At 41.9% G+C, this 13,247-nt stretch overlaps 1 protein-coding gene across 1 annotated transcript in view; it reads left to right on the plus strand.

Moving 5' to 3' along the window:
- The window catches only part of LOC124594602 (E3 ubiquitin-protein ligase TRIM37-like), a 205,488-nt gene that overhangs the window by 56,756 nt on the left and 135,485 nt on the right, over positions 1-13,247 (plus strand). The window contains exons 3-4 of the mRNA XM_047132978.1: positions 1,986-2,196; positions 6,505-6,651. Coding sequence (XP_046988934.1) covers positions 1,986-2,196; positions 6,505-6,651 — 358 coding nt within the window. The remainder of the gene's footprint in view (positions 1-1,985; positions 2,197-6,504; positions 6,652-13,247) is intronic.

Here is a 13,247-nt window from a genome sequence, read left to right on the forward strand (position 1 = left end):
GCTGATCAGCGCGCGTACAGTGGATAATTCCCCAGATGCTAACTTCTTAAATAATGTTTTTACTCGAACATCTTTCACTTGGTTGCGAGGAAGAGGTGAAGCAACCTGTTACAGCACAGTATTCACGGACTTCTCTCTTGACAGCTAGAAGCTTCTCATTCAGCAGCGCTCTGTCTACAGCCCTATGCTTTGTTTTGTATATATTATGCAGTATTCTCTGTTTCTCAAGAAGTTTATTTCCAGTGATTGCATACCATGTAGGTGCCGAGAGGTTCTAGACCTCAGATGTTAAGTCTCATAGTGCTCAGAGCCATACCACGTAGAGTCCCTCCCATTACGAACTGTTATTCTGGAAACATATATATCCAGTGCAAAGTACACTTTTCTTTTAAACTTGAGCCATAGTTCCTCTACATGCACTTGTCCTGAGCTGTAAGTTTCAATTTCCTCATTGAGATATGACACTACTGCTTCTCTGTCTAGGTATCTCAAGATATAAATCTTTCTACTTGTTTTAGTTGCCGTTTGTACTTTGGTATTCATTGTTACTATAACTGTCTCATTGTAACTGGCACCCATTTCGATGTGGATATACTCAAAGAGGTCAGATCTGTTTCTTGCCATTACATCAAATACTTTTCCATCATGAGTGGGCTTCCGAACTATCTGTTCTAGGTAGTTTTTGGAGAATGTTCCATAGAATATCATGTCACGCCCACCATTAATAAAACCGTATTCATCCGACTTCATCATTGGATGGTTAAGTCTCCTCAGATGATTACAGTACGATTGGAGTGCTTACGTACAAGTGAACTGAGGTTTTCTCTAAGGTTTTCAGTTACAACAGGAGGCGATTCTGGTGGTCGATAAAAGGATCCAATCATAATTTTATGGCCACCCTTGATAATTAGTCTTGCTAAAACAATCTTGCATGCAGCTTCGATTTCTATATTATGGATTTGAGTTTTCTGCACTGACAAATACACCACATCCATTTTTACATTAGCCTATCCTTTCGGCATACGCTTAAATTTTCCCAAAGATTTCACTACAGTCAACTCCAGGTTTCAACTAGTTTTCCGTACCTAATAACACGTGATCTTCACTCCTTTTTAGAAACACTTCGAACTCTGGCAGTTTGTTGTGATTGCTTCAGCAGTTGATCACTGGGATTTTAATACTCTCACCTGTGGGAGACTCTACTCTGGGTCAGACTCTACTCTGGGTCTTACTCTGATACTTCTCGGCTTCGTACAGCTGTCGTTATCCGTAGTGGATATAGAATCATCTAATCTAAAAAAACCTTGTGTGCATCCCACATACAGTCAGCCACCTGTGTAGCTGCTCTGATGCTTAATGTACATTTGACGCAGTCCTATGGAACAGGACTAGGAAGTCGCAGCTAGCTTGTCACAGAACTTTTGCAGGTGCTGGTTTAAGCCTTGCACTAAACTCAGAACCAGGGGACCACGATATGTTCTAGGAACAATGCTGCAGATCATGAGCTTCGTTGAAACTCTGTGAGCAAGTCCGATATTCTCAACCTTCTCCGCTAGTCTTCGGAATGATCCAAGTATGACGTCAGAGCCCAGACAACAGGCGTAGTTTGTTCCAACGTGTGCTATAATCCGCAGTGGATGACACCTTGTTGCCCCATTGGCTGCCGGAACAGTCGCTTCAAGGTGCCCCCCCCCCCCCCCCCTGCATGCACAGTGAGTGCGCCCGGTGTTTCTTCCCGTCCTTGTTGCCATTTCCCTATGGGTACTATTTTCACCATACATTTGAAGTGCCGACTAACGAAATACCCTGTGTGTTTGCTTTGATGACAGAGGGAGGAATAACAGAATTTCAGAAGAGGGTCTCGACTTCTGGCAACAAAGTAGAACATGACAAAATGTATTTCCATATTGTTATTGTTTGATTTCGATCATCTCACTATCCAGATGTCTATCATAATTAGAGTAAACCTGTGTTTGGAATTGTAGCTGTGAAGAGCACCAAGAAAAACTGACAGTGTACTGCTGGACGTGCCGCCAGTGCATATGCCACCAGTGTGCACTGTTTGGTGGCGAGCACTCTGGCCATGATTTCAAGCCTCTGGAAGATGTTTACAAGCAGCACGCTGTCCAGATAGGGGACGAGGTCTCCCAGCTGCGCCGCAGATTGCTAGAGCTCATTAGCCTCGTCCAGGAAGTGGTAAGCATTCTCCAGCATCAGCTACGATGACTATTTGTTACAGCATATTTTGATACCGTCAGCATCACTACTTCTTGATTACTTATTCTCCACTTGCAGTAATTAACGGTGTTAATACCAATACTTTATTCGTCAGGAACTGGGGAGCACATCTGCGCTTCGAGTGGAATCTTACCTGCAAGCTCGTTTTGAATCAATTTCCTTGTCTCTTTCTTCTGTAGAGTAAAGAGGGAAGGAGGGAGAGATTGCGCTCTTAAAATTTAGTTGGCGATATACAGAAAGAAACTTAACGATTTATAATAATATTTTAACTGCCATTTCGTCTAACCTTTGGCCATTATAACAAACTCCAAAATGGAAATCTAAAGTTTAAAAGATAATGCACAATTAACAAAAAAAGTAATGCAAGTGCGGAGTCTTACCAGAAAAATGGGTAAAGCTGTTTTTATACAGGGGATAGGCAAAATAATGTGAACAGTGGTAGTAATGGGACGGTCAATAACGCAGGTAAGGCACGTGTCGCGCTGGACTGTGCGTGTTCAGTACGGACTAGGCATCAGTGCAGATTGTTTGCGAGTAGTGCACACTTGGTATTTGCATGCAAAGGCCGAGGCCGACGTGCAACGAAACAGCTAACAGAGTCCCAAAGAGGGCAGATTGTGGGGGACTATCAGTAACCAAGACAGCCAACTTATTGAATGTTTCAAGAGCAACTGTTTCAACAGTCATGACAGCCTACACAAAACATCGACAGACATCATCGTGTAAACGTAACAGCGGGCGCAAATCAAAACTAAATGACAGAGCTCGTCCTACACTAACACGAATTTTGTCAAAACAACACAAACCTACGGCGGCTAGAGTGACTACAAAGGTCAATAGCCGTCTTTGAGACTCCATATCTATCGACACTATCCACTAAAAAGGCCATAAACCGAATATTCATGAACGAGGTGTTATACCGAAACCGTTAGTGACGACAACCAACGCAAAGAAGGGTAAAACGTGGTGTCAAGAGCATAAATCCTGGACAGCTGGTCTGTGGAAACACGTCATATGGTCCGGCGAATCCACGTTTTCGTTATTTTCAACAGAGGGCCGGGTTTACGTCTGGAGAACGCCAAAAGAAGCCTATAATCCTGATTGGTTTATTCCAACGGTTAAGCATGGAGGAGGAAGTGTGATGGGGTGGACAGCCATGTCATAGTGTAATGCTGGTTCCATCATTACTCTCAAAGGCCGTGTTACAGCCAACGATTAAGTGAACATTAAGTGAACCCCATAATTCAGATGTTGTTCCCCAACAATGGCGCCATATTTCAGAACGATAATGGACACATTCACATAGCCAGGACAGTAAAATCGCGGTATGAAGAGCATGCAATTGAACTGCAGTGTCTTCCCTGGCCAGCACAGTCCCCCGACTTGAACGTTATCGAATCCTTGTGGGCGGTATTGGACTGCAGATTCCGGAGCGGATTCACGCCTCCCTCGTCACTACAGGAGTTAGAAGAGTTTATGATCGAAGAGTGACATAACATTACACTGGAGACTATACAATCATTATATGCCAGTATTCCAAGAAGAATCACATCTGCATTACGGGCAAATGGGGGTCCACCCCTTATTAATAAACCATTCCCAAGTAAGTAAAGTTGTTCACATTATTTTGCGTACCTCCTGTAGTGGGGTAAATTTGCACATTATTATTAAAATGAGAAAAACCAATGTCCCGTTCATTTTTTCTTTTTCTTTTAGTATAAAATATATAATGAATCTTCTTCTTCAACATTTACTGCTAACACAAAATATGATTCAATTAACAATTTGGTGGCTTGTGAACAAGACAGAGGCAAAAATTATAAAATCATGCGAAAGTATTCCAATCAAAGGAAATGGTATGCAGCGGAGACCATAAATATGTGTCCAGAACCTAAATAGCAAGAGAAGGATTCTTGTCACCACTCCTCGTACTTTTGGAGTTTCATTACATCGTACTTTTGGAGTTTCGTTACATCGATACAATAAAAAGTTTGTAATATGCTTTTGTTTGTTTGATCTGAACCAAACAGTTTTTCTTAGGTTTCTTTCTTTCCTTACTGCAGTTCGAGTTGCTTTTTGAATGGAATCCCAGATACTGTTTCTGATTTCTTCCCTCTTTCTTGCTTTTTGAGATTTTTCTTGTTGATGAAAGAATTATAGCTTTTGAGGAAACGAAGGCGCTTGGTTTCTGACTCTGGTTCATTGTAGATACCTGTGAACGTTTGTTCTGGAGAGATTCAGATATGACTGTGGATTATCCCAATTGCAACACGTGAGCTTCTACGTCTACATCAACATTTATATTGCGCTAGCCTGCTTACAGTGGAGGCTCTAAGGCCGGTCAGCGAAAGGGAAATTTAACCCGTGTGAACGTTACATTTTCTTATGTACTTCTGAACTTTCAGTTCACTTCGCTCTATGTGGCAGCATGCAGTGTGAGTTCGATACACTGGGTGCCGCTGTTTCAATATGTCACACCACTTTTAAGACTCATTACAATTTTCGGATGCCTCCTTTCGGCGTCGTCGAAGCGTAATTATCTCTGACCAATCGTTTACTGCTAACAGACAACGATGCACGTGCAATGCTCTTTTGACTGAAATACTATAGAAGTGAATCTCATATTTATACCCAAGACAGCGCTGTTCTTCCCCTGCAGCCGCTGTTATTCAGTGACTGCAGTCCTCTACACGTCATATGCAGCTTAAATTTCTGTCTGTTGTTCTCAGCTTCCTGCTTGATGCTACCTGCAAAGAAAATGCCATATATGCTTTCACTGGTCAAATATGAAATGCATTGAATAGCCGAACATCACCCATTGGGATATTTTGTGACCTCTCAAAGGCTATTGATTGTGTGAATCGTGAAATTCTTCTAGATAAGCTTAAGTATTGCGGTATGAGTGGGACAGTGCACAAATAGTTCAATTCATATTTAACTGGAAGAATGCAGAAGGTTGAAATTAACAGTACAGGCAGTCTCCAGAAATCAGCAGAGTCCTCTGACTTGGGTGGTATCAAGAATGGTGTCCCATAGGGTTCAGTCTTGGGTCCCTTATTCTTCTTAATATATATTATTACTTGCCACTCTATACTTACGAAGATGCAAAGCTAGTTCTTTTTGCTGTTGATACAAGTATAGTAAATACACCCAACAAATAAGAATCAGCTGAGGAAATTGTAAATAATGTCTTTCAGAAAATTATTAAGTGGTTCTCAGCAAATGGACTCTCACAAAATTTTGAGAAAACACAGTTTATTCAATTCTGAACAGTAAATGGCAAACACTATTGATAAATATTGACTATGAACAGAAATCTGTTGCTAAGGTAGAATATTCAAAATTTGTGGGTGTGTGCACTGGAAGGAACACATCGATGATCTGCTGAAACGGTTAGGTCCAGCTACTTATGCTATCAGGGTTATTGCAAATTTTGGTGATAAACCTATCAGTAAATTGGCCTGCTACGCCTATTTTCATTCACTGCTTTCATATGGCATCATATTTTGGGGCAATTTGTCATTAAGAGAGAAAGTATTCATTGCACAAAAGCGTGTAATCAGAATAATACCGGGAGCCCACCCGAGATCACCTTGCAGACATTATTTAAGGAATTTGTGATATTCACAGTACCTTCACAATACATAGATTCCCTTACGAAATTTGTTTTTGATAACCCATCCCAATTCAAAAATAATAGCGAAGTGCATAGCTACAATACTGGAAGAAAGGATGATCTTCACTATTCTGGATTAAATCTCTTTTTGGCACAGAACGCTGTGAATTATGCTGCCACAAAAGTCTTTTGTTATTTGCCAAATAGCATTAAGACCAACATTTAAAAGTAAATTAATAGAATTTATGAATGACAAGTCCTTCTACTCGATGGACGAATTTTTAGATATGAAGTAGTAACTTTAAAAAAATTAATTAATTATTTTGTGTAAAGAAAACTTATGTTAACATGACGTGTTCCACATCATTACGAAATGTCATATTCATGATCTATGGAACAAGTATTTATGTATGTATGTATGTATGTATACACACTTTTTCTTCAGAGCATAGTGCATTTGTCCAACTCGTCCAATCAAGCGATTCTTTCTACTGCGAAATTTCATATGTGATCTAAATATTTATTAATTCTTTGCTTATGCAAAAGGAGATTATATGTGATTTTCTCTAAGACTTTTCTGATACAGTCATTTTTACTGATAACTACAACAGCTAGAACTGCTTTTTGCAATCTATCATATTTTTCTTTAGGAGGACAATGTTGATTCCGTGCGGACAGCTAAAGAGGAACGCGTGAACGAACTGCATAATGCCATGGAAGCTATGGCCCAGAATCTGGACATACAGTTGACAGTAAAATTGATCAAACTAGAGAAACAGAAAAATGCTCTGTTGCAGGTATTGTCTTACATGATAAGAGTAGTGATTTGAAATATATTTTTGCATATAACACATTAGGCATGATAGAAAACGTATATTGTATATTTGTTGGTCGATATTACATATTTTGACGTACAGGTAGCATGTTAAATACGTAGAGTGTGTGTTAGAGCAATAGGAAAATCTCTCGGCTTGCTTAGAGAAACATTTTTTGTTGTGCAACAATATACAGGGTTATTCAGCTGCCCCTACCAACGTCGTTTTATGCAACCCACAACGAGATATCTGTCCTTCAAAAGCCACACACGAGATTTTAATATTGTCTCGTTAGCTAAGCGCAAACTGTCTGTCCTACAGAAAAAAAACAAGACCTTTTTGTAGGAAATTTAATGTAGTTAAATTTTGTACTGGGATATGTTTTCGCTAGAGGCTACGGTTTACGAGTTATTCAAGGAAAGCATACAAAAGTGACCTTGAAACGCACCTCTACCCACACACTCACCCCTCATCAGCCAGGATCTCTAACACGTTGTTCGTGGCACTCGCTCTTGCTTTCTTTCTTGGGGCCTTTGTCCCTCGTCACGCGGGGTCGGCCGTGTTACTATTTATTTGGCAGTGTTAGCTGCAGAGGGTGGACGGATGCCCTTCCTGCCACCACCCTGAATCCGCCGGGATGGAAGTAGCGTACCCCAGCTGTCTGCATCTAGTGTAAGCCATGGAATAGTGCGAACGTTTTCGAATGTCTGCGAGTCGTGTAACTGAGGCGGAACGTGGGTACCGGCCTGCTATTCACCTAGTAGGATGGGGAAAACTGCCTAAAATCCACATCCAGGCTGGCCAGCATACTGGACCTCGTCGTTAATCCGCAGGGCGGACTCGATCCGGGGCTGGCGCGCCTACCCGAATCGAGGCAGGTCACACTCACTCCTACAACTGTGCACAAATTTCCAACCAAACGAACGATTCCCGATATTCGCCCTTTTTTAGTGTCTAGTGATTGGGTTATAACGTCACCAATATAGTCAGCTATTTTTTAACATTATTAATTTAAATGTGCCCATGAGGGTAATTAAAGAAAAACTTTTGTAACACCGCTGGGATACATTTTCACTAGAGGCCGTCGTTTTCGAATTATTAAAAAAAAACGTACAAAAGTGATCTTCAAACGAACCCCCACATCTAGACTGAGCTACCACTGGCCAGGATTTGCGTGTTGTTCATGGCTCTCCCTCCTGTTACTGTACAAAAGTATGCGATTGCACGAGTTATTTCCCACGTTTGACGGTTTTTGTCTTGATTGACGGGCGTTATTACGGCATCGGCTTAGTCTGGCACTTAGAAATGGTAAAACTTACGTTTGTGTAAATTTTACCAACAGTTTTGATAATTTTGGCAGCATAAAACAAACCATAACATCGTTAACTACAATAAATTTCCTACAAAAAGACCCTGTTCACTTTTTCTGTAGGAATAACATTTTAAGCGTAGTGAACGAGAGAATGTGAAATTCTCGCGTATGGTTTTTGAAGGACAGAGATATTATTGTGGGTTGCATAAAGTTACCTTGGTAGGGCCTTGGTGAAAAGGTGGATGGCATTTGATAACAAATTTCTTGTCAGTGGAACCTTCAAGGGAGCTATTATAAGAAAGAAGATGATCTGGCAATGGGTCCGCCCTTGTCCACCATGTTGGCAGAAATGTTCTTGAACAAGCCGGAGACTGATTTTCTTAAGAGTGAACCATTGGCAGAATATGTTGTGTACTGGTTAAGATACGTCGCTGATATTCTTTGTATGTGCAAGAATTAGACCACACAACCCTAGAAGCTTGGAAAATAAGTATCAATGGCGTATTAAGTTGACAGTTCGATCCAAACTTAACCCTTAGTAGTAAGACGCCATGACGAATACAACGACATTATCGTTTATTTTATGCTGTTGGAATTCACAAAACTATTGGATAAAATTTGCACAAAGGTCAGTTTTACTATTTCTAAGTGTTCGACTAAGCCGACGGCGTAATAAGGCCTGCCAATGACGACCAAAACCGTCGAACGTGGGAAATAATGTGTGCAATCGCATATTTTAGCACAGTAGTAGGAGTGAGTGTTATAAACAACATACAAATCCTGACCGGTGGTGGCTCATTGAAGGTAACTTTTTTAAGTTTTTCTTCAATAACTCTAAAAAGACCGCCTCTAGTGAAAACGTATCCCAGTACAAAATTTAACTACATCACGTTTCCTACAAAAAGTTCTGTTCATTTTCTCTGTAGGATTAATAGTTTGCGCGTAGCGAGTGAGAGAATATGAAAATCTCACGTGTAGGTTTTGATAGATAGATATGACATTGCTGGTTGCGTAAAGCGACATCGATGGCGGCACTGAATCACCTTGTATATCAAGTGTAGCTTATTTGCGCTATAGTACTGTATAGCTTTTTTAAAAGAGACTTTTGTGTATATTTCGTTCATATACATAAACGGCAATGCAATACAATACCTAAAATGTTTTTCTTTTGGACGGTGTATACCCAACGTGAAATCACTAAAGCAGATAACGATTTACACGGAACCTGATCCTCCATTTTCTACTGCAATAAAACTTGGCGAAAGGTGGATGGTACGTGATAACGAATTTCTTGTCGGTGGAATCTTTCAAGGAAGCTATTATAAGAAAGCAGATGATGTGACAGTGGTGTCACCCTTGTCCTCCTTGTTAGCAGGAACGTTCTTGGACAAGTAGGGGACTGATTTTCTTACGAGTGAACCATTGGCAAAACATGTTGTGTCTTGGTTAAGATATGTCGCTGATATTTTCTGTACGTGCAAGCGTTCGACCAGACAACTCCAGAAGCCGTTGAAAAATAAGAACCAGTGGCGCAGGGTAGACTACGTACGATTGTGACAGGACTCTTACTGGCGAAATTATCGGCGGAACAGGGAGAGCACAAGGGCGTATACGGGCAGCTTGCCTGTCATAACGTGTTTCACAGCACTGCGGCGGCCGCCTCCCGCGCTTAATGCTAGCAGGAATCCATGTTGCATTTCGGAGACCAAAAGAAAGTTTTGGGAACTGAATTATTTTGTTAATCATGTTTTAATTTCTGTAGATGGAACAAACAGTACTTTTCTCTTTATGAAACCTTAGTAACAGTACGATGTTGCCAGTGCCTGTGTTATTCTGATTACGACGCTAAGTAGGCACTGCAAACGACTGCAGCCGTAATGAAATAAATTAAATGTATTCACAGTTGCGAATAATGACAACCATCAGCTGTAGAATGGAATGACGATACTGAAAATTTGTGCCGGACTGAGAACATGGATTTCCCCCTTATCGCGAGCGGTCGCTTTACCATTTGGCTATCCGTGCATGACTCATGGCCAGACCCAAGCCTCCACATGTCATCAACCACGGGTCTACGACCTGGACCCGTAAATCTATTAGTATATTCCCATATAGGTCAGACGTTGTACTTGTGAGTCGCTTGGCCGGTATCGGCAGAGAAATACGATATTGCAGTGCCTGTGTTATTCTAGTTACGATGCAAAGTTCCTTTGGACATGCGTGCATGCTCAAAGGAGTAGGCTGTAGTCGCCGCAGTGCCTATTTTGCATCGTAATCAGAATAACACAGCCACTGTAATATAGTATTTCCCTGCCGATGCCAGGCGAGCGACTTTCAAGTACAATGTCTGACCTATACGGGAATCTACATGATAAATGTACGAGTATATATTGTAGACACACGGCTGACGAAATATGGAGGTCTGGATCTGGCCGTGAGTCGTGCGCAGATAGTCAAATGGTAAGGCGACCGTTCGCGATAAGCGGAAACTCCGAGTTCGACTCCCGGTAGGCTGGCTGGTGTGGCCGTGCGGTTGTAGGCGCTTCAGTCTGGAACTGCGTGACCGCTACGGTCGCAAGTTAGAATCCTGCCTCCGGCATGGATGTGTGTGATGTCCTTAGGTTAGTTAGGTTTAAGTAGTTCTAAGTTCTAGGGGGCTGATGACCACATTTGTTAAGTCCCATAGTGCTCAGAGCCATTTGAACCATTTTTTGACTCCCAGTAAGGCGCAAATATTCACTGTCGTCATTCTATTCTACAGCTGATGGCTGTCATTATTCGCAACTGCGAATACATTTAGTTGCTTTTTTAATTAGTTGCTATTATTATGATAGACGTTATCCCCCCCACCGACCTATTAGACTATGTAGAGGCTTATGAAGATAAGAAAAATGGTACTTTTCAACGTGTAGCTTTCGATCGACATGGACTGGATCACATGTCTTTACCGCTATACTTACGGAAACGAAATAAGGCCAATGTACATGAAGATACTCTTAACATTACCATCGGGTACACTGCCCATAACAAAGTGTTTACCGATGATCGGGAATGTGAACTGTCAAAATATTTAATCCGTTGTGCTTACATATATTTCGGACTGCCTCTAAAACAGGTAATAAATTCGTTTGAGCTTACCATTCAATACAATGTGAAGCTACTGCCTACTTGGAATGAAAATGAGATTGCTGGTGAAGAGTGATATGTCTTGTTTATGAAGAGGAATCGTCAACTGTCTGTTCGTGCAGCTCAAGTAACAACTCTCTCGATGGTATCAAGGGGCCGGCTGGGGTGGCCGAGCGGTTCTAGGCGCTACAGTCTGGAACCGCGCGACCTCTACGGTCGCAGGTTCGCATCCTGCTTCGGGCATTGATGTGTGTGATGTCCTTAGGTTAGTTAGGTTTTTAATAGTTCTACGTTCTAGGGGACTGATGACCTTAGAAGTTAAGTCCCATAGTGCTCAGAGCCATTTGAACCATTTTTGATGGTAGCAAGCTTCAACAAAACAAATGTAGGCGCTTTCTGTGATAATTTAAAAGTTATTATTGACAGCCATTATTACGAGCTACAAAACATGTATAACATTGACGAAACTGGTGTCACATCGGTCTAAAAAGCCTGATAAAGTCGTAGCAAATCATGGCACGAGGGAAGTATGTGCTTTTGCTTCACATGAACAAGGCACCTTAATTATTGTTGGCTTCGCAGGAAATGCCTTAGGAAATGTCATTCCATCCTTATTTATATTTCCTACAGTTCGGTATTACGATCATTTTGCAACGGATGGGCCCAGAGGATCCATCAGGATGGACGCAAGTTGACGCATTTGTTGTACTTCTTAAACATTTCAAGAAACGTACCAATGCTTCTCCAAATCGTAATCTTACTTGTACTGGTTAATCACTCCTCATACATGTTCATATACTGCAGAGCTAAAGAAACTTGTACACCTGCCTAATATCGTATAGGGGCCCTGCGAGCACGCAGAAGTGCCGCATCACGACGTGGCATGAACTCTACTGATGTCTGAAGTAGTGCTGGACGGAACTGACGCCATGAATCCTGCAGGGCTGTCCATAAATCCGTACGAGTGCGAGGGTGTGGTTATCTCTTCTGAACAGCATGGTGCAAGGCGTCCCAGATATGCTCGATGTTCATATATGGGGAGTTTAAACTGAGAAGAATGTTCCTGGAGCCATTCTGGACCAGTTCTGGACGTGTGAGGTGTCTTTGTCCTGCTGGAATCGCCAAAGTCCGTCGGAATGCGCAATGGACACGGATGCAGGTGATCAGACAGGATGCTTACGTACGTGTCACCTGTCAGAGTCGTATCTAGACGTATTAGTGGTCCCATATCATTCCAACTGCACACGCTCCACACAATTACAGAGCCTCCACCAGCTTGAACAGTCCCCTGTTGACATTCAAGGTTCACGGATTCACGAGGTTGTCTCTATACCCGTACACATCCATCCGCTCGGCACAATTTGAAACGAGATTCGTTCAACCACGCAACATGTTTCCAGTCATCAACAGTCCATTGTGGGTGTTGACGGGCCCAGGCGAGGCGTAAAGCTTTGTGTCATGCAGTCATCAAGGGTATACGAGTGGGCTTTCGGCTCCGAAAGCCCATATCGATGATGTTTCATTGAATGGTTCGCACGCTGACACTTGTTGATGGCTCAACATTGAAATCTGCAGCAATTTGCGGAAGATTTGCGCTTCTATCATGTTGAACAATTCTCTTCAGTCGTCGTTGGTTCCGTTCTTGCGGGATCTTTTTTCTGCCACAGCGATGTCGGAGTTTTGATGTTTTGCCGGATTCCTGATAGTCACAGTACACTCGTGAAATGGTCCTACAGGAAAATCCCCACTTCATCGCTACTTGGGAGATGCTGTGTCCCATCGCTCGTGCGCCGAATATAACACCACGTTTAAATTCATTTAAATCTTGATAACTTGCCATTGTGGCAGCAGTAACCGACCTAACAACTGTGGCAGACACTTACTATCTGTGTTTGAATAAACATGCCTGTACCAGTTGCTTTAACGGTTCAGTGATTTAGTACTATGGATTTCTGTGAAGACAACGAAATAACTTAACTGTCGTTTCCACCTCGCTATTCGCATAGGTTCCAGTCGTTAGATCGTTCTCTATTTGGACCTTTAAAAAAAGATATAAATAGTGCCTATGATGGATGAATGCGGAGTCGTCGAGGAAAACCGATGAGTATTATGATATTCCAGGGATCATAAAAACTGCTAC

The sequence above is a fragment of the Schistocerca americana genome, chromosome 1, assembly GCF_021461395.2.
Source record: "Schistocerca americana isolate TAMUIC-IGC-003095 chromosome 1, iqSchAmer2.1, whole genome shotgun sequence".
Lineage (NCBI taxonomy): Eukaryota > Metazoa > Arthropoda > Insecta > Orthoptera > Acrididae > Schistocerca > Schistocerca americana.